This window comes from Myxocyprinus asiaticus, chromosome 28 (genome assembly GCF_019703515.2).
Source record: "Myxocyprinus asiaticus isolate MX2 ecotype Aquarium Trade chromosome 28, UBuf_Myxa_2, whole genome shotgun sequence".
Classification (NCBI taxonomy): Eukaryota; Metazoa; Chordata; class Actinopteri; order Cypriniformes; family Catostomidae; genus Myxocyprinus; species Myxocyprinus asiaticus.
Window position 1 is genome coordinate 44,338,226 of NC_059371.1, and position 26,896 is coordinate 44,365,121.

Sequence of the window (26,896 nt, forward strand, 5' to 3'; positions counted from 1 at the left end):
CTCACAGTAGGTGGAGGGGGAGGAGCGACTGGTGCTGTACATTAGTTGTAAGCTCTCGCTGAGAGAGACTAAGCACAGCACCATGGAAAAGGAGTGTCTGGCGATTAAGTGGGCCATCCTCACTCTCCGCTACTACCTACTGGTTCACCCTCTGTTCAGATAACACCCCACTCCAGTGGCTCCACTGCATGAAGGATACCAATGTGCGGATCACCCATTGGTACCTGGCACTTCAGCCGTTCAAATTTGAGAGGATCCACACACCAGGTGCACAGATGGCTGTGGCTGACTTTCTCTCCAGAAATGGGGGGAGAGGGAGTTGGCAGGCTGGATGTTGCCCTGGCGTGAGTTGGGCAGCGGGAATATGTGGTGATGGGGGCGTGGTCGTGTGTCTGTCTGCGGGAGAGAGAGGTAAGGCTCATTACCTGGGTTGTCATTATCTTTAACACCTGTTTCTTGTTGTAGTGATGGCGGAGGGAGACATAAAAAGGTGCACGAGGCGTTAGAGAGAGAGAGAGACCAGAAAGAGAGATTGTACCTGTGTGTGCTTGATAGAAGCCTTTACTCATTTGTGTGTGTGACTACTTGGCCACTGAGTGCCTTTTTGCTTATGTTTTATGAACGACGCTGAAGAATAATAAACATACGTTGACAGTTCGCTGCCTCCTGACTCCTTCATTACCCAGACAATGAACTTTCTACACACCTGTATGTGTGTGTGTGCATTTGGGGTAGATTGCTTCCAAAAATACATAAACTGATAAGTATACCCAGTAAATGGCTGCAGAGATTCACTAATTCATCCCTGGTTATAAAACGAGGAAACGTGTGTGTGTGTGTTCTGCGTTGTTTTATGTCTGCTTATGTTTTATGGTCTCACCCATTATATCTGTGTATGTTCTGCATTGTTGTCGATTTTGTTTTACTTCATTTTTGACAAGTTTAAAAAAATTAGCTCTGTGTTATAGTCTCACCAGTTCATTTTTGTGTGTGTATGTATGTGCTGGTGTGTATCATTTATACTCTTGATGTTTTATAGTCTCACCCCTTCATTTCTGTGTGTTTTTTCTGCATTGTTGCAGATTTATAGTTTGTATTTGACCAACAAATTTTGCTCTGTAGTTTAGCCTTTCCCATTCATTTCCTATGGTGGGTAAATTTTGACCCGAGGAGAAGGAATGTTACTTTATTTTATGACCACTTAGACATATCAGATCAAGTCCAGATTTACTTTGTGTTTTCAGATAGCCAGCAGAGGAAAAGTCACTAAGTCACAGACCAGTCAGATAAAGGACACTATTTTTATCAAATGAATAAAACTGAAATCGGTCAGAAATTACCCGAGGAGTGGATGAGTGTTAACTTTGCTCAACAATTCCTTTTTACAGTGCTGAAGGCATTTTAGAATTTCATGCCTAAATTGGTATACCCAAAAGTAAGAGCTTTTATCTCTAAAAATAATTGCAAAGAGTGTAAATTGCATGGTATCAATTTATAGAAAACCTTTCAAAATTTGAAGAAAATATATTAAGATCACATCTAGAGACTCTCATGCTACAACACTGCTAACAAAACACAAAAAATGAGCACTGACAATACATTTCAGTTATTATTCGTGTTTGACATTATACCTTTTAGAAAGTAAGAATGGAAGGTCATCAAATTAACTTTGGTGTTGTTCTCCAACATGTCAACTATAACAGGAAAAAAAAAATTTTCTTGATGGTACAAAGCAATCAACAATGATAGTATTTTGAACCATGGTGGCCTTTTATTTATCAAAGTGTCCAAAAACCTCTCCAAGCAAGTATTCAGGTGTTTTAACGAACATTAATACTAAATAACTTTAATGCAAACATCTCGAAAATATATATATATAAAAAAATACTAAAAATTATATCAAATATGGCCCCCAATAATGAAAAACAATCATATGGGCACCTTATTCCATCACTCTTGTGCGCAGTCTGTGTATGTGTGCTCTGCCTCTGCATACCCATGTGGGAATATGCTTCATTCCCAATATGGATTCCGGACACTCTCTAGACATCCAATGATGACCATCTTATACATCTATGATGCAATGGATCATGTTTAGCAAAGGCCATTAGTGATTAGCCACCATAGCTTGCAATGAAACTCTGAGAAATATTTTAAGATCTACACATTATATTATGTGGAGTATCATTACGTCTGAGTGAAACAAATTTCCTTGTTGTATTCTACTAATCAAGACCCCAGGCTGCTGCGGGTTTAAGACGTCAATAGTTGGAGAAGCAAGAGTGGAAAACTTGCTGAGGAAACATTCACTTCAACTAGCACATGTGACTGCTAGGTGTAAATGCAATCCAGCTAAAGAATATCCACACACTATAAAATGCATGTTTATGCCACGCGTAAAGAGGGCCTGAAGGCCAAAGTATACTTCGGTTGTACAGTCTGTGCGGATGGTCAAACGTGCAGCCCAGATATTCTCGACACACAGACACAGTCCTCATCTGTACGCGTCATTGCACCAGCTGTTGACTGTACCAAAAATATCTCAAAGCAGTCTTATGCACATGCGCCAAATGCATTTGTAATTGCTTGCACTCGACCGTGTGCGAGGTGATCCAGAACACTGATAAACAAAGTATACCCGAGCCTTTAGATGATGCTGCACTTTTGGAAGAAATTCCGTCTTTGGGTTTATCTGAATTTCAAACTATTTGCTTGATATCGTTGGACCTGAAGATGATTCTTGGTCACTGTGACTACTTGGGCAATTATTTTTGACATGTTGCTGTAGATGACCTGATCGGTTGAAACCTTTTCTGCATGAAGAGCAGTGGTATGGTTTTTCTCCAGTATGGATTCTCTCGTGTACTTTCATGTTTTGTGACAGAGTGAAACTCTTTCCACAGTGTGAGCACTTGTATGGTTTCTCTCCGGTGTGAGTTCTCTCATGTTTTTTCAGGTGTTCTGGCCGAGTGAAAGTCTTTCCACAGTATGAGCACATAAAAGGTTTCTCTCCAGTATGGATTCTTTGGTGCTCTTTCAAGTGGCCGGCTGTTGTACAGGTCCTCCCACATTCAGAGCACTTATTAACCTCGGCACCGGAATGTATTTTCTGGTGCTGTTTAAAATAGGACAGGCGTGTAAAACTCTTTCCACAAAAAGAACATTTGAAAGGCTTCTCATTTGTGTGTGTTTTCAGATGTTGTTTCAAGACTGATTCTACAAAAAATGTTTTAGCACATTTATCACATTTAAAAGGCCTTTCTCCAGAGTGACCGCGGAGATGATATTTGAGACTAGCTGCATATACGAAATCTTTTCCACACAGTTGGCATGTGTGAGGCTTCGTGTGAAATCTTGTGTGCAGATTTAAGCGTTCTTTACGTTTGAAACTTTTTCCACACTGTTGGCATGTGTAAGGCCTCTCTCCTGTGTGAACTCTTGTGTGTACATGAAGACGTTCTTTACGTGCGAAACTCTTTCCACACTGATGACACGTGTAAGGCTTCTCTCCAGTATGAACTCTTGTGTGCTTATTAAGGCTTCCTTTATCCATGAAACCCTTTCCACACTGATGGCACGTGTAAGGCTTCTCTCCAGTGTGAACTCTTGTGTGCAGATTAAGGTGATCTTTACGAATGAAACCTTTTCCACACTGATGACACGTATAAGGCTTCTCTCCAGTATGAATCATTATGTGCACAGTAAGACTTTCTTTCCGTGCGAAACTCTTTTCACACAGATGGCACGTGTGAGGCTTCTCTCCAGTATGAATCCTTGTGTGCTTTTTAAGGTTTCTTTTAGTTTTGAAACCTTTTCCACACTGAGAGCATGTGAAAGGCCTCTCTCCAGTGTGAATTTTTGTGTGCACATTAAGACTTTCTTTACATGCAAAACCTTTTCCACACAGTTGGCACGTGTAAGACTTCTTTGTGTGAATTCTTGTGTGCAGAATAAATTGTTCTTTACGTTTGAAAACTTCTCCACATTGATCGCACGTGTAAGGCTTCTTTATTGTGTGAACTCTTGTGTGCAGATTAAGGTGATCTTTACGTCTGAAACCTTTTCCACACTGTTGGCACGTGTAAGGCTTCTCTCCAGTGTGAATTCTTGTGTGCACAGTAAAATGTTCTTTACGTGAGAAACTCTTTCCACACTGATGGCACGAGTAAGGCTTCTCTCCAGTATGAATCCTTGTGTGTTTCTTAAGATTTCTTTTATCTTTGAAACATTTTCCACACTGAGAGCAACTCAAAGATTTTTCTCCAATAATGAAATCATGATGTTCCTCCTCCACTTCATTCAGCTCTTGACGTTCCTCTTTCACTTCCATCAGCTCTACAATGAACACAATAAATTGACAAAAATCAATTCAAGAGGGATAAATGTAAAAAGAAATCAAATGGAACTCTATTATCATGGTAGAACTTAAATATTTATACTATTGAAGGGGTGGGTTTACCTCTGTCTCTTTGGAATATTAATGTGTTGAATTAATTCACTAGCAATTGTTATAATCATAGACTTCTTTTACATGATATATTTAGGTCATGTTACAATTAGGGGTGTGAATCACAAGTTTCATCATGATACGATCTTATATTGATTCTCTTAGCCAGCGATCCAATGTATACCTCAAAGTCTGCCGCCATGCGATTTTGATTCGATTCAAGGGCCTGAGATCGATATTATAATATTATGTGCCTATTTTACACAATTACATTTATTATCTAAAAAATGCAACCAATATATAATTTGAATATTTTATTTTATTGAGTTGTGAGTGAAAATCCCAGGAGATCAGCAGTTACAGAAATACTCAAACCAGCCCATCTGGTACCAACAATCATCCATGCGATTATCTAATCAGCCAATCGTGTGGCAGCAGTGCAGTGCATAAAATCATGCAGACACAGGTCAGGAGCTTCAGTTAATATTCACATCAACCATCAGAATGGGGGAAAAAATTTAATCTCAGTGATTTAGACCGTGGCCTGATTGTTGGTGCCATTTGGGCTGGTTTGAGTATTTCTGTAACTGCTGATCTCCTGGAATTTTCATGCACACCAGTCTCTAGAATTTACTCTAAATGGTGCCAACAACAATAAACATACAGTGAGCGGCAGTTCTGTGGATGGAAATGCCTTGTTGATGACAGAGGTCAACAGAGAATGGCCAGACTTGTTCAAACTGACAAAGTCTACGGTAGCTCAGATAAATTGTGTACAATTGTGTAAGAAGAATAGAATCTCAGAATGCTATTCTGAGATGCTGGTTGCCGCTGTTTTGGCGGCACGAGGGGGACCTACACAGTATTACAGCTGATTGCCCTAGCAGTGGCAGACCATGTGTAACAACACCTGCACAGGATCGGTACATCCGAATATCACACCTGCGGGACAGATACAGGATGGCAACAACAACTGCCCGAGTTACACCAGGAATGCACAATCCCTCCATCAGTACTCAGACTGTCCACAATCTGCTGAGAGAGGCTGGACTGAGGGCTTGTTGGCCTGTTGTAAGGCAGGTCCATACCAGACATCACCGGCCACGGTTTTGTCTCACCAGGGTTGATGGTCAGACTCGCGTTTATCATCGAAGGCATGAGCGTTACACCGAGGCCTGTACTCTGGAGCGGGATCAGTTTGGAGGTGGAGAGTCCGTCATGGTCTGGGGCGGTGTGTCACAGCATCATCGGACTGAACTTTTTGTCATTGCAGGCAGTTTCAACACTGTGCGTTACAGGGAAGACATCCTCCTCCCTCATGTGGTACCCTTCCTGCAGGCTCATCCTGACATGACCCTCCAGCATGACAATGCCACCAGCCATACTGCTCGTTCTGTGCAAGATTTCCTACAAGACAGGAATGTCAGTGTTCTGCCATGGCCAGCGAAGAGCCCGGATCTCAATCCCATTGAGCACATCTGGGACCTGTTGGATCGGAGGGTGAGGGTTAGGGCCATTCCCCCCAGAAATGTGCAAGTGCCTTGATGGAAGAGTGGGGTAACATCTCACAGCAAGAACTGGCAAATCTGGTGCTGTGAGGTGGAGCCGCCGTGGATCGGACTTGTTGGTCTAGCACATCCCTCAGATGCTCAATCGGATTGAAATCTTGGGAATTTGGAGGCCAGGGAAACACCTTGAACTCTTCATCATGTTCCTCAAAACATTCTGGAACAATGTGTGCAGTGTGGCAGGGCACATTATCCTGCTGAAAGAGGCCACTGCCATCGGGGAATACCATTGCTATGAAGGGATGTACCTGGTCTGAAACTATGTTTCTGTTGGTGGCATGTGTCAAATTGACATCCACATGAATGGCTGGACCCAGGGTTTCCCAGCACAACATTACCTAGAGCATCACACTCCCTCCACCGGCTTGTCGTCTTCCCAAAGTGCATCCTGGTGCCATCACTTTCCCAGGTAAACGGCGCGCATTTACATGGCCGTCCACGTAATGTAAAAGAAAATGGGACTCATCGGACCAGGCAACCTTCTTCCATTTGCTCCAAGGTCCAGTTCTGACACTCGCGTTCCCATTGTAGGTGCTTTCAACAGTGTACAGGGGTCATCATGGGAACTCTGACCGGTCTGCGGCTAAGCAGTCCCATACGCAGCAGAGTGTAATGCACTTTGTGTTGTGACACATTCCTCCAGTAACCATCATTAAAATTGTCTGTTTCTTGTGGCACAGTCGACCTTCTGTCAGTTCAGACCAGACGGGATAGCATTCGTTGCCCATGCACATCGATCAGCTTTGGGAGCCGAACACCCTGTCGCCAGTATATGGTTTGTCCCTTGTCAGACCACTGTCAGTAAGTACTCACCACTGCTGACCGGGAGTACCCCACAAGCCTTGCCATTTCAGAGATGCTCTGACCCAGTTGTCTGGCCATAACAATTTGGCCCTTGTCAAAGTCGCTCAGGTCTTTACTCCTGCCCATTTCTCTTGCATTCAACACATTGACTACGAGAACTGATAGTTCACTTGCCATCTAATCTACCCAGACCTTGACATGATGATCACTGTTATTCGCTTCACCTGTGAGTGGTCATAATGTTTTGGCTCATCAGTGTATATATTCTGTTCACTTTTTTGTATTAAAAAATATATATATATTATATTTGTCTTGCTGTTGTAATGTTTGTGCACTGGAAGATTCTGTCACCAAGACAAATTCCTTGTGTGTCTGTGTGTAAGCATACTTGGCAATAAAGCTCATTCTGATTCAAATGCATTCTTAATAAACATATCTCGAAGTATAATTCAGCATAACTGTTATCTGTTTACAAATTGTTCCATTGTCATGTTTGTTCCAGCTGAACATGGAATGTACAACAACAGAAAGAAAAATACCTGAAGGAATAAAATCATCATAACCATCATCATCATCACTCTGTTCTTCCTCTGCTGTGGTTTCATCATCTTCCTCACTTTGTTGTTCCTCTGCTTTGATTTCATCATCATCATTATCACTCAGTTCTTCCTCTGCTGTGGTTTCAACATAATCTTCATCACTCTGTTGTTCCTCTACTTTGATTTCTCCTCCCACCTCCGTCAGGTTTCTGCAGTCCAGCAGCTTCACTGAATACATCTGCACTGGTGTCTGCAGCATCTGCTGTTCTCCAGCATGGATCACATCCATCTGCTCTCTCATGATGAACATCTGACAACAAAAAATGTATGATTATAATGGACTGACATTCAAACTCAAAAAGATTATTATATGATTATACACAAGAACAGCTCTGTTAATCATTTGTTAATCATATATCTATGGGAGAACTGGGCACAAACTACACGAGGCTAGTTGTAACACACATGGTTTAGAAATTTCCACACACACTGAAATTAGATGTCTTCCAGATTAAAAAACACAAATCGAAAAGACATCTTGGTAATGTACGTATGCAATCAGTGTTTCATTAATATATCATCCATTCGTATTATATCACATTATTACAACTGCCACTAAAGTCCATCACCCTGGGCTACAAGCAGGAGAAGACCAGACTGTTCTTAGAACTAAGGGAATCAACAGACCACTCTGAGAGGGCTAGTCAAGCCCAAGTTCAATCAGGCTGCGCTTAAAAGACAGAGGAGATCGTAATCAGGGCAGTTTCAACAATGAAGCAACAAGAGATTGTTGGAAGAACCCAATCAGGAAGAGCAGGCCTTGGATGGGGGATGGCTCCTAAACTGTGGTCAGCAGCCTGTAGAAAACAGAGGAAAGCGATGGTAGTGACAGAAGTATCTAGGATGGAAGAGGAAGTGTACATGATTAGACCAATAAGCCAGCAGCAGCAAGGGCGCTGGACAGTATGGAAGGGTATATCTGATCATTTTAGGATGGGCTGACCTGCGGAAGGTACCCCAGGTCCAGGCTAAGTTTTCTAATAAGATGGTGTAGCAGGTTCGTTATTTGGGTAATGAAGGAGTCAGGAGGCAGCGAACTGTCAACGTGAGTATTTTCTCTTGTCTCTCTCTACCACTCTGATGCCTCGTGAGCCTTTTTATGTCTCCCTCCGCCATCACTACAACAAGAAACAGGTGTTAGAGATAATGATAATCCAGGTGACAAGCCTTACCGCTCTCTCTCTCCCGCAGACAGATACATGACCATGCCCCCATCACCACATATCCCCACCGCCCAACTCAGGCCAGGGCAACATCCGGCCTGCCAACAAACCCCCTATTTCTGGAGAGAAAGTCAGCCACAGCCATCTGTGCCCCTGGTCTGTGGATCACCTCAGATTTGAACGGCTGAAGTGCCAGGTGCCAGCGGGTGATCTGAGCATTGGTATCCTTCATGCGGTGGAGACACCGGAGTGGGGCGTGATCTGAACAGAGGGTGAAGGCCCACTCCAGCAGGTAGTAGCGGAGAGTGAGGACAGCCCACTTGATCGCTAGACACTCCTTCTCCACGGTGCTGTACTTTGTCTCTCTCAGCGAGAGCTTTTGACTAATGTACAGCACTGGAATCCACCTCCTGCAAGGGCACCACCCCCAGCCCTCTGTCCGATGCATCCGTCTGTAAAATCAGAATCAGAATGAGCTTTATTGCCAAGTATGCTTACACATATAAGGAATTTCTCTTGGTGACAGAAGCTTCCAGCGCACAAACAATACTAGCAACAAGACAGAGATAATAAAAATAAAACAGAATAAAAATGTCAATAGAAAATAAAGTCTTTATAGAAATGCACAATAGGACAATATACTGTATATTATATACGTACGTATGTACAATATACAAATACAGACCTGTTATATACAGAAGCAAGGGAATGTAATGGCAGAAGAGGTATGGTATGTTGGATAAATATAAATAGATTAAGCTGTGTATTGCACATAATTATTGCTCAATGGAGCAGTTTTAACTGTTCCTGTGCCTGACGGTTCAGGTGCTCAGTGCTTTGTAGTGCCTGCCAGAAGGCAACAGTTCAAAAATGTAGTGGGCTGGGTGAGTTGTGTCCACAGTGATTTTTCCCAGCCATTTTCCTCATTCTGGGAGTGTACAGTTCTTGAAGGGAGGGCAGGGGGCAACCAATAATCCTCTCAGCAGTCCGAGCTGTCCTTTGTAGTCTTCTGATATCCAATTTCATAGCTGCACCAAACCAGACAGTTACTGAAGTGCAGAGGACAGACTCAATGACTGCTGAGTAGAACAGTATCAGCAGTGGCGTTGGCAGGTTGAACTTCCTCAACTGGCGAAGGAAGTACAACATCTGCTGGGCCTTTTTAACAATGGAGTCAATGTGGGTCTCCCACTTCAGGTCTTGTGAGATGGTAGTGCCCAGGAACCTGAATGACTCAACTGCTGCCACAGTGCTGTTGAGAATGGTGTGGAGGTTCAATGTTGGGGTGTTCCTCCTAAAGTCCTCAATCATCTCCACCGTTTTGAGCGTGTTCAGCTCCAGGTTGTTTTGACTACACCAGTGAGCCAGTCATTCAACCTCCCTTCTGTATACAGACTCACTGTCATCTTGGATGAGGCCAATGACAGTAGTGTTGTCTGCAAACTTCAGGAGCTTGACAGAGGGGGGCGCACCAGTGCTGATTGTACATGTGCTGGAAGTGAATTTCCCATCTCATTAGCTGCTGCCTGTCTGTCAGAAAGCTGGTGATCCACTGACAGACAGACATGGGAACAGAGAGTTGGTGTAATTTAGTCTGGAGAACAGCTGGGACGATGGTGTTGAAAGCCGAACTGAAGTCCACAAAAAGGATCCTTGCATATGTCCCTGGTCTGTCCAGATGTTGCAGGATATTATGCAATCCCATGTTGACTGCATCGTCCACAGACCTGTTTGCTCGATAAGCAAATTGAAGGGGATCTAAAAAAGGTCCGATGATGTCCTACAGGTGGGCCAACAGCAGTCTCTCGAATGATTTCATGACCACAGACGTCAGAGCGACAGGTCTGTAGTCATTAAGTCCTGTGATTTTGGGTTTCTCTAGGACAGGAATGATGATTGAGCATTTGAAGCAGCATGACACTTCACACGGCTCCAGTGATCTATTGAAGATCAGTGCGAAGATGGGGGCCAGCTGGTTAGCACAGGATTTTAGACAAGTGGGTGAAACACCGTCTGGGCCCTGAGCTTTCCTTGTCTTTTGTTTTTGGAAGACACGGCACACCTCCTCTTCACAGATCTTAAGTGCAGGTTGAGTAGCAGAAGTGGGGTGCAGGGGGAAAGAGGGGGGGGGGGTCGCAGGAGGTGTTGATGTTTGTGTGAAGTGAAGGTCAGAGTGGGTGTGGGGTGTGAGATTGGGCCTTTCAAATCTACAGTAGAATACATTCAGGTCATCAGCCAGTTGTTGGTCCACTACAGTGTTGGGGGCAGAAGTCCTGTAGTTAGTAAATTGTTTCAGGCCATTCCACACTGATGCAGTGTCGTTAGCTGAAAACGTGTTTTTCAGCTTATCAGAATAGCTTCTTTTCTGTAAGCATCCTCTTTTGCCTGACGAAGCTGCCCGAGTTCTGCTGTAAACCATGGTTTGTCATTGTTGTATGTAAAATAAGTCCTAGTCGGAATGCACATATCCTCACAGAAACTGATATATGGTCACAGTATCTGCGAGCTCATTCAGATTGGTGTCTGCAGCCAGCTCCAATCAGTGCAGTAAAAGCAGGCTTGTAGTTCCAGCTCTGCTTCATGGGTCCATCTCTTTATAGTCTTTACTACAGGTTTAGCTTATTTTAGTTTCTGCCTGTAGGTTGGAAGAAGATGAACCAGACAATGATCAGAGAGTCCCAAATCTGCTCTAGGGACAGAGCGATATGCATCCTTATTGTTGTGTAGCAATGATCCAGTATATTTCTGTCTCTGGTTGGGCATGTAATATGCTGTTTGTATTTGGGCAGTTCACGTGTGAGGTTTGCTTTGTTAAAATCCCCAAGAATAATAAGAGTCCAGGTATTGTTGTTCTGTATTTTGATAGCCAGCTGTTGCAGCGCTGTGTTCACGCATGTGTGTGGTGGGATATAAACACTCACCAGAATGATGAAAACTCCCGCGGTGAGTAGAAAGGCTTACAGTTAATAAAGAGTGCTTCCAAATTAGGACAGCACATCTTCTTTAACGTTGTTATATCTGTACACCAACTTTGATGTAAAAGCATGTTCCACTGCCTCTCGTTTTCCCCATTTACTCTGCAATGTGATCTACTCTGAACAGCTGAAAGTCCAGCAGATGTAACGCGCTATCTGGAATGATTTCACTCAGCCAGGTTTCTGTGAAGCACAAGGCAGCAGAGGTTGAAAAGTCCTTGTTTGTACGGGTGAGCAGATGTTGTTCGTCCATTTTGTTAGGAAAAGAGTGGAGATTCGCTAGATAAATACTCGGAAGTGCTGTTCGAAAGCCGCTCTGATGAAGCTTGACCAGCATACCAGCTTGCTTCCCTCGCCTGCATCTCTTAAACAACACAGCTGCGCCTCCGAATAAAATGTCCAGCAAAGTGTCCGAATAATCAAAAACTGGGAAAAGATTGTCTAGTATGTAAATAAAGGGGAGAAAGAAATTAGGAGCATGTAAAAGCAGCCCCCCACAGCGCAGATAAAAAATTTAGGAAAGCCCATTGGCACGACTCTGTCCACTGGACCGGATCGGGGGCCCCCTTTCTAGTAAGATCAGTCAGCGGGCTGGTGACGTCAGAGTAACTAGGCACAAACCTTCGGTAGTAGCCAGCCAGCCCCAGAAACTTTCTCACCTCCTTTTTGGTCTTGGTCCTCGGAGAGGCCACAATAGCTGCGGTTTTGTTAACCTGGTGACGCACCTCCCCATGGCCCAAGTGAAACCCCAGATACTGAACTTTCAGCCACCCAATTGTGCACTTCTTCGGGTTGGCCATGAGCCCCGCCTGTCACAGTGACCTCAGGACAGCTCTCAGATGTTGCATGTGCCGCCTCCAGTCATTACTTTAAATAATAATATCATCTAAATACGCGGCGGTATATGCTGTATGTGGTCTGAGAACTTTATCCATGAGATGCTGGAACGTGGCGGGGCCCCAAACAAATCGAACGGAAGGGTCACAAATTGGTGCAAGCTAAATGGTGTGGAAAAAGCTGTTTTTTCTTGGGAGATTCTGAGTTAAAGGGATCTGCCAATAACACTTTAAGTCCAGTTTCGAATAAAATTGTGCCGCGCCCAACCGATCGAGCAACTCGTCAATCCGAGGCATTGGGTATGCATCAAATTTGGACACCGCATTCACTTTGCGATATTCTACACAGAACCGGACCGTCCCATCACTCTAAGGTACCAGAACCACCAGGCTGGCCCAGTCGCTGTGCGACTCTTCTATTACGCCCATCTCGATCATTGCCTCCGACTGTTCCTGAACAACCTTTGTGTTCAGGAAGGCGATAGAGGCGGCTACGAACCACCACCCCCGGGGTGGTCTCGATATGGTGTTCTATGAGGTTCGTGCGACCGGGGAGAGTGGAGAACACGTCTGCGAATTCTGCTTGCAACTTGGCTATGTCCGTCAGCTGCGACGGTGAAAGGTGGTCTCCACACGGGACCGGGGTGAATGAATTAGGTTTGAGAGTCACCTCCGGCCCGAGCTCCACCCTCTCCGGGACTACCATTGCCAAGGCCACAGGGACAGCCTCCCTCCACGATTTTTGGCCGGTTGAGGTATTTGACGTGCTCCGCCCCACCCGTTCGCTTAACCTCATAATCGAGATCTCCGACTCATCATGTGACCTCAAAGGGCCCTTGCCACTTAGGCGAGTAATTTAGTGCTTGAGGTGGTCAGCAATACAAGCACTTTATTTCCCGGTGTGAATACCCATAGTCAAGTGCCCCTGTCATACAGTCAGCTTTGACATTCCTGAGCTTGGAGCAAATTCTCCTGTGTTAACTGACCCAAAGTGTGGAGTTTTGCTCTAAGATCAAGAACGTATTGAATATCACTGTTACTGTTTGAAGGTCCCTCCTCCCAAGCTTCCCATATGACGTCGATCATGCCCCGTGGCTGACACCCATACAGCTGCTCGATTGCGGAAACCCTGTGGAGGCTTGTGGGACCTCTCGCACTGCAAATAACAGGAGATTGAGCCACTTATCCAAATTTCTAGCATCCTTGTGTACGAACTTACGAATCATATTTTTAAGGTTTTATTAAATCGTTCCACCAACCTATCTGTTTGTGGGTGGTAAATACAGGTGCAAAACGATTTAATACCTAATAATTTGTACAATTCGCGTAGTGTTCATGACATAAATGTAGTGTTTTGATCAGTGAGGATTTCTTTTGGAATCCCCACTCGGGAGATACACTATATGGCCAAAATTTTGTGGACACCATATGTGCTTGATGAACATTTGATTTCAAAACCTTAGGCATCAATTTCCCCTTTTGCTGTAATAACAGCTTCCACTCTTTTGGGAAGGCTTCCCACTACATTGTATGTAGTAACATGGCTGCAGGGATTTGCTCTCATTCAGACACAAGGCTATCAGTGAGGTCAGGAACTGATTTTGGTCGATGGGGCCTGACTTACAGTTGCTGTTCCAGTTCACCTCAAAAGTGATCAATGGGGTTCAGACCTGGGCTTTGTGCAGGCCATTCAACTTCTTCCACTCCAGACACAGTAAACCATTTCTTTATGGACCTCACTTTGTTCACAGGGGCATTGTCATGCTGGAACAGTAAAGGGCTATCCCCAAACAGTTGCCACAAATTTGGAAGCACACAAACCCCAAGCAATTACATAAAGAAACATTAAGATTTTTCTTTACTGGATTTAATGGAGTAACCAAATTCATTAATTAGAAGGGTGTCCACAAACTTTTGGCCATATAGTGTAATTCTGAAGAGTGCTTCCGCAACACTACATGCTGAGATGTTGCGCAGGGGCACTGCTTCCGGATATCACGTTGCATGGTCCACCAGAACTAACACAAAGCGATGCCTGCATGCGGTCCGTTCTAATGGCCCAACGAGGTCCATGCCAATTCTTTCAAAGGGGACCTCGATTAGCGGTAGAGGGTGCAATGGTGCTTTTGGGGTAGCCGTGGATTCACCAACTTGCATTCACGGCACACCACTTGCGAGGGGGGGAGGGTTGAGATGCAGGGGATAGAGAGAAAAATGGAACAGCCTCTTGTTCCCTGCCTCCCAGAAACACCGCCATGTAGTCCTCGGCCAGCTGGACAGCCTCCAGTGATGCCGGGTTGGTGGCACTGGACCCACTCTGCCATCCTCCGAGGAAGCTAGGAGATGAATTGCTCCAGTGTCACCAGGTCGACAATTTCCATGGCACCACGGGCTCTCTCAGCCAGCAACCATTTCCGGCAGGCATCTCAGAGCTGTTGTACAAAAGTAAAAGGGCGGCTGTGTTTCCTTAACTTCAGGGACCTGAAATGCTGCCGGCTCTGTTCGGGACTACGGCCAACCCATTGCACGATGGCCTTCTTCAGGTCTTTGTACTTGAGGAGGTTGATGGCAGGAAGTTGCTGGGCCGCTAGCTGTGGTAACAGTCAGGCCACCCACTGGTTGGGAGACCACTTCCACACCCCAGCGGTTTTCTCAAAGAGGTCGAGGTAGGCCTCGGTATCATCGCTAGGTCCCATTTTGACAAGGGTCACAGGTGAAGTGAGCTCCGGGTCGCAGCTGCAGGCCCCTCTCTGTCTATCAGGCTCCGGAACACCTGTTGGTCCTCCGCTTGAGCCTGGAACAGGAGTTGGAAACGCTGCTCCTGCTCCAGGCATAATTCCATGAGGGCCTGGTGTTGTGTTTGCTGGATGCTGGCGAGGGACTTGATGACTATGCCCAGTGGTGAAGACTCCATGATGACGATGTCCTCCAATAAATCCTGGGTTTTGGCACCACTGTAGCACGTTTGTTATCTGGGCAATGAATGAGTCAAGAGGCAGCGAACTGTCAATGTGAGTATTTTTATTACTCTTCAGCACCGTTCACAAAACTTAAACAAAAGGAGCACTCAGTGGCCAAGTAGTCACACACACACACACACGAGTAAATGCTTCTTGTCGTGCACACACTGGTACAGTCTTTCTTTGGTCTCTCTCTGCCACTCTGACTCCTCGTGCACTTTTTTATGTCTTCCTCCGCCATCACTACAACATATACAGGTGTTAGAGATAATGATAACCCAGGTGATGAGCCTTACCGCTCTCTCTCTCCCGCAGACAGATACAAAAAAAAATCAAAAAAATGAGGCGCCGCATAAGGCACTGCACGGAGATTAGTCAATGGAGGTCGACTTTGGCCAGTAGCTGAAATTTTCTTCTGAGGTCGCCATTACTTCCTTGAGGCTGAACGTAGCGTTATGGTCGGCAAAAAAAGTCATAATGATTGAGCTTACTCAATCCCATGGGAAGTGGGGCTGGAGGCAGCCTATGAGAGGAAGAAGCTAAAATATGCTATATCTGGCCATTGAGTGCAGGGAAAATGGATGGAGGGCTGCAACTTACCCTGTGGAGGTTGGATGTCAAGGATTTATGGGAAGACCAATGCAGCATGTATTGAAAGACACTAGTATCATTGAGTCAGCACTGAAGAAGTCTGTGAAGGAAATGGCAGAGTAAGCTGAGAAAGGGAGCTTCTGGGTATGGTTAAGTGTGGGTGTGATTTGTAGAAGTGAGAAACTAGAAACAGGGAACATGTTTAATATGTGGTGAGCTATTATGTGGGAGAGGGAAAGGTGTAGGAATTATTTCTGCTGACCCACTCGGTCCTTATCAGAGGGTATCTGGAGTAACTGAGTGTGGGAGCGAAACCAATCTAACTCTGGCTGCATGGTATGACCTGTAAAGGAGGAATGCCTTGATGGGAATGCAAGAACGAAAGCATTGGAAAGGATCATGTGGCCAAGCTGTGGGGGAGTCACAGGAAGACGTCCCTGACCACTGCCCCACCACCAGGAGATGTTCCAGTATTAATGGGGTGAAACGTCTGTGATGGGTGGATCCCAGCTGTGAATCCCTTACCTGTACAACTGAAGGCACTGGCAGTGGTATGACAGGCAATAATGCCCAGCATCTGATTGGTCTGTTGGAGACAGAGGTCTAGAAGAAGATAGGGATGAACCTTTTCAAATAATTTTGTAGTAGAGTACCCGATTACTTGTAAATTAAAATGAACATTTAAAATAACACGTACAGTACTTTGCTCATGTACATGTTCCAGTCAAAATGTCCCAATTCCATGCATCATTTAGAGGTCTGCTGTAGCCAAATCCAATACTAAATTCCACTGAAAAGGGCCATTTATCTGCGACGTGCTTGCCTTGCATTATGATCATTGTACATTAAATATAGAACATCACGTGCATTCACTGAATCAACGTTAGAGAAAAAAGGCATATTATTAAAAACAATTGAATGAATAGTGCAGGACCAATAGAGCAACCCTAATTGCCTGTTCTAAATGGAATTCACCAAGTAAAAGTTATTTAACATATTAAAAAAGTCAGGAAAAAAATAATCTGTTAGTAATAGTCTGTTGAAAATAATTAACAGGTTAGCCAAATCTACCAGAGAGAAAAAAAATTACTGAAAAGTTGCGTGTATTTCACAACTTGCATTAACCTATTATCTAATATGACAGCTGTTTGGTTAAGGATGTTAACCAATAATAGATATGATGTAAAAAGGAATAGCTAGGATCTAAAAAAACAGACCTATAAGAAATGTACAATAAACCTAACGTATTGTTTTAAACATGACGTGCACATAGAATAAAAGAACACGTTAAGTGTCGGCACATCATTGAAAATAGTCTTCTTTATCAGCAGGGTAAAAATAAAAAAATGGCATACCTAGCCTTATATAGTCATTGTGTAGGCTACTTAAAGCATTAATTTTTGGTGAGCAAAATTAACGTCAACATGGTTTGTGTAAAGTCTTAACTTGCATCTGTGGATGCAGCAGTTAATGGTGTCGACTAGGGTTGGACGATATGACCAAAATCCTATATCACGATATAAATAATTTTATATCACGATAATGATATACATCACAATATTGTTAAATTTATCTGAAAAATCAATCAAATGTAATTATATATTAAGCCATATCGCAATGTGTAATTGAGTAATCCTGTCAGTGAATTAAATACTTAATAAATTAAAACTTCTTCATCTTATATCATTTTCTCTTTATTTTGAACTTGACAAACATAGTCAAAGTAAAAAATAAAAAAATGCCACATTTCAGTCTGATGATGTGCACCAATTTTCTTTTTCTTTTTATTATTATTGTTGTTGCTGCTGTTGTATTATTCTGAGAAACCAGAATGAGTAACCAGTGTGTTCTGCGCTTTTTCACTGGAGCGAAAATGAAGGGACTGGGATGACTTCAAGACTCGCGCACACTTGCGTGTTTTAGACTGCGTGCGCAACACTTGCACAAAGCACAGCTGAGCGTGTTTGGATGGGAGGCATGTTTGGAGCGCGGGATGAATGTCATTGAATTTGCTTTGACGGTGGCTCAAGCAAAATTTCATGCCATAGAAGTGGATTCAGTGTAATTTTTTATGCCAGGTTCACACATCCTCCGTGAGCGGGGCGGTCGCATTGGACGTTCACATTGGCGTTGTCTCTTCTGTGAGAAACAGCAGCGCCTCTGTGCAGGACATAAAATTATCTATGGGATCCTATGCCAAATTTATTCTTTAATAAGGTCATAATAAGCTGAGGTTATTGCTGCTTCAAGGACAACATCGGGCAGTCATGTGCACTTCATCTTTATCAGCACACTTGGTTGTGATTGGTTAATGTCTATACTGTACACCTATATACACAGAATGGCAAAAGGTCTGGCAGTTTATTAATACTCTCTTTATTAAGTTATTTTATTGAGTCTACTTGCATGCAGACATATAAACTGTAGTATACTATAGGTTCTGTTTGAATTATTTTTATTGGCTTTTGTGTCTTTTCAATAATCTAATTATTTAAGTGTTGAACTGCACCCAGAGCCGCTGAGCTCAGTGTAAGCCACGTGGCAAAAATAGGCTCAACGCCGAAACTATTCGTTCACTACCGCGTTTGGAATGCTTCACCTCGTGACTTACGCTTGCTGTGTAAATGGTGTCATCTGTTAACTTGGGCGCCGAAACGAAAACGCACCACTCACACCTCGCTCACGAAGGATGTGAACCCGGCATTAGATGGGCAAACCAGTGTAAAACGACAACAACAACAAATGTAGATTTATCCACCTTTTTCCTACGTCCCATGATGCTTAGTGCAAAATATGGGTGTTACTTCCGTTGTCAAGTAAACACAACTGTTGTTGCGGCATTGGGATTTTGAGAAGAGCGTGTGTGAGTTCATGAGGACATACATCAATCACTATATCAGTGTGTTACTGAACGATAACAAACTGCAAAAAAGTCAAAGACAAAAAGCACGAACAAAACCGGCACGCCGTTTCTCCCAGATGCACTTGAGATTGAATCTAAGCACAAAAGCAACTTTTCGAGCAAAATTATCGGTTGTTTTAGTGGAGTACCTGTGTTAGTTCAGCTTCAGATGTGTGTGCTTGTCATGTTGTCACTCTGCATGTTCAAATCAGACAGACACACTGAGGAAGAGCGGGGAAGTTCTCATCCTTGGGTATTTAATTGCTTTCTCAAGTTTTCCGATCGCACGGTTATTTCATTTTAAATCCGCAAGTAAGTTTAACCCTTGTGCGACCTCCAGGACATTTTTGTCTTTTTCATTTTAGTTTTTTCGATCATTTTGGCTGTGTTAATGCCAATGGCATAAATGTTGCCAAAGGTGTGTATTTTTGGGGGAATTTTGATATTTCCACCTCAGTTCCTATAATACATCTATAATACACAAAATAGTTACACTCAGGACCTTCAGGACAAAAATGTCCCCATTGAAACCCATTAAAACTGCAATATTTGATCCCAGTGCCATTAAAGCATAAAATCATGAATTCTATGATATTATACTTTCATTCCGGATCCCTGGCTTCAAAATGTACATTTTTAATATTTTCCACCAGATGGCACCATTTTTCTCATATTTAGCCTATGGAGCAAATACATGCTTTTCCCCTATTTTCTGTTTGCTGTATTATAGAGCACTGCAGGCCAATTGAATAAATGATACAGATAAAATTGTGTGAGTGTGTTGGTATGGATGTCAGAGTGTGTTTTGTATGTGTGTATTGAGAAATTTGTGTGTAAAAAAACAACAGTGGCGTTATGTAAAGAAACTGGCATTTAAAGGGTTAAAATCGTGAAAATTAATGAATATTTGGTAGTTAGTTAAGTCAGTGAAAGTGGAAAATAATATTCATAATTTTTTTTTTTTTAAATTCCCCTTAGCATTTAGTATACTAAAAATAATTCATTTTTGTGTTTTTTATTTTTTCATAAAAAACAACAGTTGCATTATGAAAACAAACTGGCATTTAAAGGGTTGAAATCCTGAAAATGAATGAATATTTGGTAGTTATGACCAGGACTGATGTTGGTTAAACAAATTAACTCAGTGAAAGTGGAAAATAATATTAATATATAATATTACTATGGCAGTTTTCCTCAGCGTCCATTACAAATCCAAGTGAGGCGCATGCGCAGTACACCGATAATCAGCACACGCTATTCTAGTCAGTGAACGGGTTGCGTTCACTGGGAACGTTCTTATTAATCTCAAGCTGATGAATGGACATAAATATAAACATGAGAATCTTAACTATAAAGTGATTAAGAAAGTGTAAAAGTCTACTAGTTCTTCAGTGTTTTAGTTGTTTTACTCACCTCTTTAAATGACCAGTAATGAATTATTATTATTATTAAACTGATTAGATAAATGTGAAGTTCAACAAAGACTTTCTCCTGAAACTAAATATTTAAAGCGTGCATCACAAAACAATATAATAGTTTTTACAGACATCTTCAAAGACAGAAAAGTATAAATGAAAATAAATGTCACAGATGATGTAAAACACATTGATCACGTACCGAACTGCTCAAAGCATCAGCTCTTCTTTCATCTTCTTCTGGTGTTTTCTGTCGGTTTCTAAAACAACTTCTGCTTCATTTCCGTCTCCTGCTGGACTGGAGTGAATAAAATCCCAACATCTGATTAATCAGTCCTGTTGTCCAACTTTAAAATACATGATAAAAGACATGAATGTTTCTATGATTTGAAATCTCTCTTTCATACAGCACACATTCAACAGCCTCTGGGAAACCACATTTAAAAGAATAATTCACCCCAAAATGACAATTCTGTCATGATGTTGTTCCAAACATGTATGAATTCCTTCTGTGGAACTCAAAAGACACACGTTTATCATTGCCGCACATTTCCATAAAATTACTTACAATCCAAAATGACAAAAAGCACCATAAAAAGTATTATTATTAATTATTCACTTATATCCCCTCCGCCAAAACCCTTTGAAATGGACCACAAAAATTAAATGGACTATAATGACGGCGTGCCAACACCGTTCCTCACACGTATAATTTTTTGGAAAATCTCTTTGCAATAAGATTGCATTTGTTAGCATTACACTGAAAAAACAATTCGTTGGCTCAGCAAATATAACGGATGAAAATAAATAGCTTCTACTCAGAAACATACACATTTAAAAACATACCAGCTCTACTTAATTTGAATTCATGTGCACAACACAAAATATCCATGATGTTCTACTGTAATTAGCTGTTTCATCATTAGTGTGATTAGTGTTCTCTTTGGTAAAGTTGGATCCTGCTTATGTAAATGCACAAGTGCAACTTCAAGTGCACTTCTTAGGGAAATCAATTATTTTCTTTTGAGAAAATTAAATTAAGTAGAAATAATATAATATAAATGTTCATTTGAAACAATGTGTTAACATGACCTAACAATGAACAATGCATTTACAACACTTAAGCTAGGTCAATGTTCATTTTGTACATTTTTTTAATTAAACATTGTAAAAGTTAATATTAGTTGCATTACGAGCTAACATTAACAAACAATTGTATATTTATAAACATTAAATATTAATAAATGCTGTAAAATATAATATATTGTTCAGTGTAAGTTCATGATTCCTGTTACATTTATCAAGTTAACAAAAACAAAATGAATGTATAGTTTTACTTATTTTATTTTCTCAGAAAAATGATTCATAGAACTTCCCAAAAATGGTTTAAAATCAACATGTTGTTTTGTACAGTAGCTGGAGCCACTAGAGGTTCAGTATCTTGCACAAGAGCACAATTGTGTTTGAGGATTTCACCAATTCTCTCATAAAAATAAAAAGCGAATAGAAAATTTAAATGTATATATTGAAATACACAAGACAAATATATATATATACATATACACACTGATATATACAGTGCAAGGGAATGAAATGGCAGAAGATGTTGGATGTGTTGGATAAATATAAACAGACTAAACTGTGTATTGCACATTAATTACTGCTCAAAGGGGCAGTTTTAACTGTTCATGAGATGGATAGCCTGAGGGAAAAAACTGTTCCTGTGTCTGACGGTTCTGGTGCTCAGAGCTCTGAAACATCGGCCAGACGTCAACAGTTCAAAAAGGTAATGGGCAGGGTGAGTGGGGTCCAGAGTGATTTTACCAGCCATTTTCCTCATTCTGGAAGTGTATAGTTCTTGAAGAGGGGGCAGGGGGCAACCAATAATCCTCTCAGCAGTCCGAACTGTCCTTTGTAGTCTTCTGATGTCTGATTTCGTAGCTGAACCAAACCAGACAGTTATTGAAGTGCAGAGGACAGACTCAATGACCGCTGAGTAGAACTGTATCAGCAGCACCTGTGGCAGGTTGAACTTCCTCAGCTGGTGAAGGAAGTACAACCTCTGCTGGGACTTTTTCACAATGGAGTCAATGTGTGTCTCCCACTTCAGGTCCTGTGAGATGGTAGTGCCCAGGAACCTGAATGACTCCACTGCTGCCACAGTGCTGTTCAGAATGGTGAGGGGGGTCAGTGTTGCGGTGTTAGTTTTTGCAATGATGCAGCAATATGATTACAAACCATGGTGTTACAAAGAGAAGACTTAAAGTAAGATTTTTGTTACCCACCATTTATTTAAAACATTTCAATTCAATTACTCAATAGAGTAAATGAATAAAAATGTCAATAAAACCAACAGCAATAAACAGAAATGAACAGTGATAATTAATTTTTTGTACAAATATAAGACTTAGAATAAACATTTTGAAATACACTATATTGCCAAAAGTATTCACTCATCTGCCTTTAGACACATATGAACTTAAGTGACATCCCATTCTTAATCCATAGGGTTTAATATGACGTCGGCCCACCCTTTGCAGCTATAACAGCTTCAACTCTTCTGGGAAGGCTTTCCACAAGGTTTAGGAGTGTGTTTATGGGAATTTTTGACCATTCTTCCAGAAGCGCATTTGTGAGGTCAGACACTGATGTTGGACGAGAAGGCCTGGCTCGCAGTCTTCGCTCTAATTCATCCCAAAGGTGCTCTATCGGGTTGAGGTCAGGACTCTGTGCAGGCCAGTCAAGTTCTTCCACACCAAACTCGCTCATCCATGTCTTTATGGACCTTGCTTTGTGCACTGGTGCGCAGTCATGTTGGAACAGGAAGGGGCCATCCCCAAACTGTTCCCACAAAGTTGGGAGCATGGAATTGTCCAAAATCTCTTGGTATGCTGAAGCATTCAGAGTTCCTTTCACTGGAACTAAGGGGCCAAGCCCAGCTCCTGAAAAACAACCCCACACCATAATCCCCCCTCCACCAAACTTCCCAGTTGGCACAATGCAGTCAGACAAGTACCGTTCTCCTGGCAACCGCCAAACCCAGACTCGTCCATCAGATTGCCAGATGGAGAAGCGTGATTCGTCACTCCAGAGAACGCATCTCCACTGCTCTAGAGTCCAGTGGCGGCGTGCTTTACACCACTGCATCCGACGCTTTGCATTGCACTTGGTGATGTATGGCTTGGATGCAGCTGCTCGGCCATGGAAACCCATTCCATGAAGCTCTCTACGCACTGTTCTTGAGCTAATCTGAAGGCCACATGAACTTTGGAGGTCTGTAGCGATTGACTCTGCAGAAAGTTGGCGACCTCTGCGCACTATGCGCCTCAGCATCCGCTGACCCCGCTCTGTCATTTTACGTGGCCTACCACTTCGTGGCTGAGTTGCTGTTATTCCCAATCGCTTCCACTTTGTTATAATACCACTGACAGTTGACTGTGGAATATTTAGTAGCGAGGAAATTTCACGACTGGACTTGTTGCACAGGTGGCATCCTATCACAGTACCACGCTGGAATTCACTGAGCTCCTGAGAGCGGCCCATTCTTTCACAAATGTTTGTAGAAGCAGTCTGCATGCCTAGGTGCTTCATTTTATACACCTGTGGCCATGGAAGTGATTGGAACACCTGAATTCAATTATTTGGATGGGTGAGCGAATACTTTTGGCAATATAGTGTAGGTCAACTGTCTCAAACTCAGCCTTTCATCTGTGTGTGTGTATGTGTGTGCGTGCATGTGTGTGAGCATGCTTGGTGTGTGCTAAGTATTATGGTCTAACCCCTTAATTTCTGTGTATGATCTGCGCTGTGGCTTATATTGTATGACAAATTCTATTAAAAATGCTCTCTGTTTTAGTTTCACCTATTTATTCTTGTGTGTGAGCATGTGCTTTACGTATTGTGGATTTGTTATAGTATCACCCCTTCGTTTCTGTGCATGTTTGTTCTGCATTGTGGCTGATTTATTAGACAAATAAAAAAAATGCTCAATTTAATCATCTCACCCAATCATTTCCTTTGTGGGGTCAAATTTGTGAGTTTTTTTTTGTCACACCACCAGAATCCAGCCCAACTTTGTGTGTGTGTATAGATAAAAAATGTAGGAAAAGTCACCAAACCTCATGCCACTGAGATGAAGGAAACCATGTTTTTTTAAAGAAGCAAAGTTAAAAAGGGGTTATTTTTGACCCCAAAGCGAAATAAGGGTTTTAATATGGTTCATCTACATGAGTTGTCCAAATTAACCGCTTCACTAAAACAAATTAGACTTCCCAATGCTACATGTGAGAGAGAACGTCCCCTACACACCTCAGATGTACGTTAGAATGAACGGGTGTGATGTCATTTCACAAAATCTGGCGAAAATAAAAGTGTTTCTGAGTTCGTTTCAATGGTTCGAAATGGCTCGCCAGTGCAAACTTTCATGAAAATGTTGTATCGGCTGCCAAACACCTTACTGCCATTGGTCCACGTCATCAGTAGGTGTGACCTAGAGCGCCACCTACTTTGAGACCTTTGTGCATATCGCAAATTGTGTAGCTTTCCCAGATGTCCCCACATGTGTGTACAATGGAGAGAGTACTGAGGTAATGTATTGAAATTGGCCAGCTTACTGTTTAATTTCACAAAACTGCAATAGTAGGAAATATCAGAAGACCATGCAGAACTGGAGAACTAGCTCATCTGTATCTTGGATTATTTGAAGAAACTGATTGGAATACTTGGCAAAATACAGGGTGACATTAGTGAGTCTGTAATCTTATATTACACTCTTCAATTAAAAATATGGACGGGGCGGATCTAGACATTTTTTATGGGGTGGCATGCAGACTATGAGGGGTGGCAACATTAAAGCAAGCACCCATGCGTAGTTCTAATGGACTAAGGTACCACGCTTCTTTGCAACAAGTACTAGTTCATTAATAGGAGTCACTATTAAATTATAAATGTCCATGAATTTGTGATACAACTGCATTTCCACAGGAACCACATTGATCCTGATTTGCCAACATTAAAAGAATTCTATTTTTGCATAATACAAAATAATCTCCAGAGCACTAAGACATTGTCTATTAAACACATCAACAAATTCTAAATGTTCCTACCGGCAATCTGGACTAAACGTCACCACCATTGTTAAGTGTACCCATGGATGGAGAGTGCATGCATATCCCATGCTGTTCTGCTAATAAAGTCCTGAAGGCCTATCACCTTTGTAACAGCTGGAATAATCCATTTAAAAGCGAAGAGTAACACAAATCTAGGTCTACATAAAAATAAACTGTACAGAAAATTGTACTGTGGGCAGCAGTGCTGCAAACCTCACGAAGAGTAAAAGATTCTTTTAAATTATTTGTTTTGATCAACAGTCATTCTTAATGACTGATTGAAGCACCCAAATAAATATTTCGCAAAATATGGTTATTTCATCTCTACATCTGACACTATCAGTCTTGGGATTTTGTTAGTCAGTAGATGAATACATAGATCAGCACTTTGGTCTATGACTGATTGGTCTAGTGGTTACTTTTTGCCTTTAGTTTTTAGAGATTTTGGATTCTAATTCGCCCAAATATAACTTTTTATTGTAATAAACCAAGATTGCATCTGTACATCTGTGGATGGGTGTTACACTTTAAAAATAGAATGCAATAAAAGATGCGGGGAGACGAGAGTAGCAGAAACAGACACATTTATTGACAGTTCTGTATATGAACAGCGAACTTCGAAATTCAGACAGCGACAACCACGAACTCTCCGCAGCGGGAACCCGGAATGCACCCATGAACGAGATGACACAGCTCATGAACACCCGTCTCCCATCACACAACCCTGCCATAAAACACTCAGTTTATATAGGGAGGAAACACACTGAGCACCGGTGCACCCCATCAACAATCAGCTCACCTGGTTACTGCACACCTGAGTGCGTTTAAGAGAGAGGGAAAGAGAAAAAGACAATATACACAAACACACACACACACACACACACTCTACAATACGGTCGAGAAGGCCATCACAATGGGAGACATGGAAAAGAGCACGAGCTGCGGCAAAACTTTTGACACTAAATGGCACTGATAATAGCCGTAATGAACACTTATCACATAACATTCAAAATAACACATTCCAGTGCTGGATCGCCAGTCAAAACACACACAGATGAAACAGAAACGCCTACTCAAGAACTGGAGATGTTTCATCTGGGTTATACACATACCTGACGAAAACAATTTCAAAAAGTGGTGTGGACATGTCTCACCCATCTCAACCCATAACTGTCAGCGATGTATCTAATAATCATTCAGTGAATACTTGGAAACAAGTGAGAAATTCATCTTTTACCTCTTTTTTTCCACGCATTTGTCCATGTGGTCATTGTTGTTGAGGAAATAAGCTCATCAACCCGCAAGAGCCCAAACACTGTACACGCGCTGCAATAGCAGGTAGACAATTGGTCGATGCTGTGATTGGCCACTGCTGTAAACAATCACGGGATTGGCCGCTGCTGTAAACAATCACGGGATTGGCCGCTGCTGTAAACAATCAATGGGTCTGTAGTCATTTGTGAGTTCGGTAAGAGTTTAGGCAGTTTGACATGAATAAACCCCTACACGACGTCAAAATCAACGATAA

The 26,896-nt window shown here is 42.3% G+C and overlaps 2 protein-coding genes across 2 annotated transcripts in view; both read right to left on the reverse strand.

Moving 5' to 3' along the window:
• The window catches only part of LOC127418548 (zinc finger protein 616-like), a 137,096-nt gene that overhangs the window by 61,797 nt on the left and 48,403 nt on the right, over nucleotides 1-26,896 (reverse strand). The window lies entirely within an intron of this gene.
• LOC127418581 (gastrula zinc finger protein XlCGF26.1-like) lies at nucleotides 1,511-20,630 on the reverse strand. The gene is made up of 4 exons (XM_051659206.1): nucleotides 20,463-20,630; nucleotides 8,362-8,536; nucleotides 7,359-8,215; nucleotides 1,511-4,335 (listed from the first exon to the last, which is right to left on the reverse strand). Exons 3-4 carry the CDS (start codon nucleotides 7,666-7,668, stop codon nucleotides 2,705-2,707), a joined length of 1,941 nt encoding a protein of 646 aa, XP_051515166.1. The 5' UTR covers nucleotides 7,669-8,215; nucleotides 8,362-8,536; nucleotides 20,463-20,630; the 3' UTR covers nucleotides 1,511-2,704.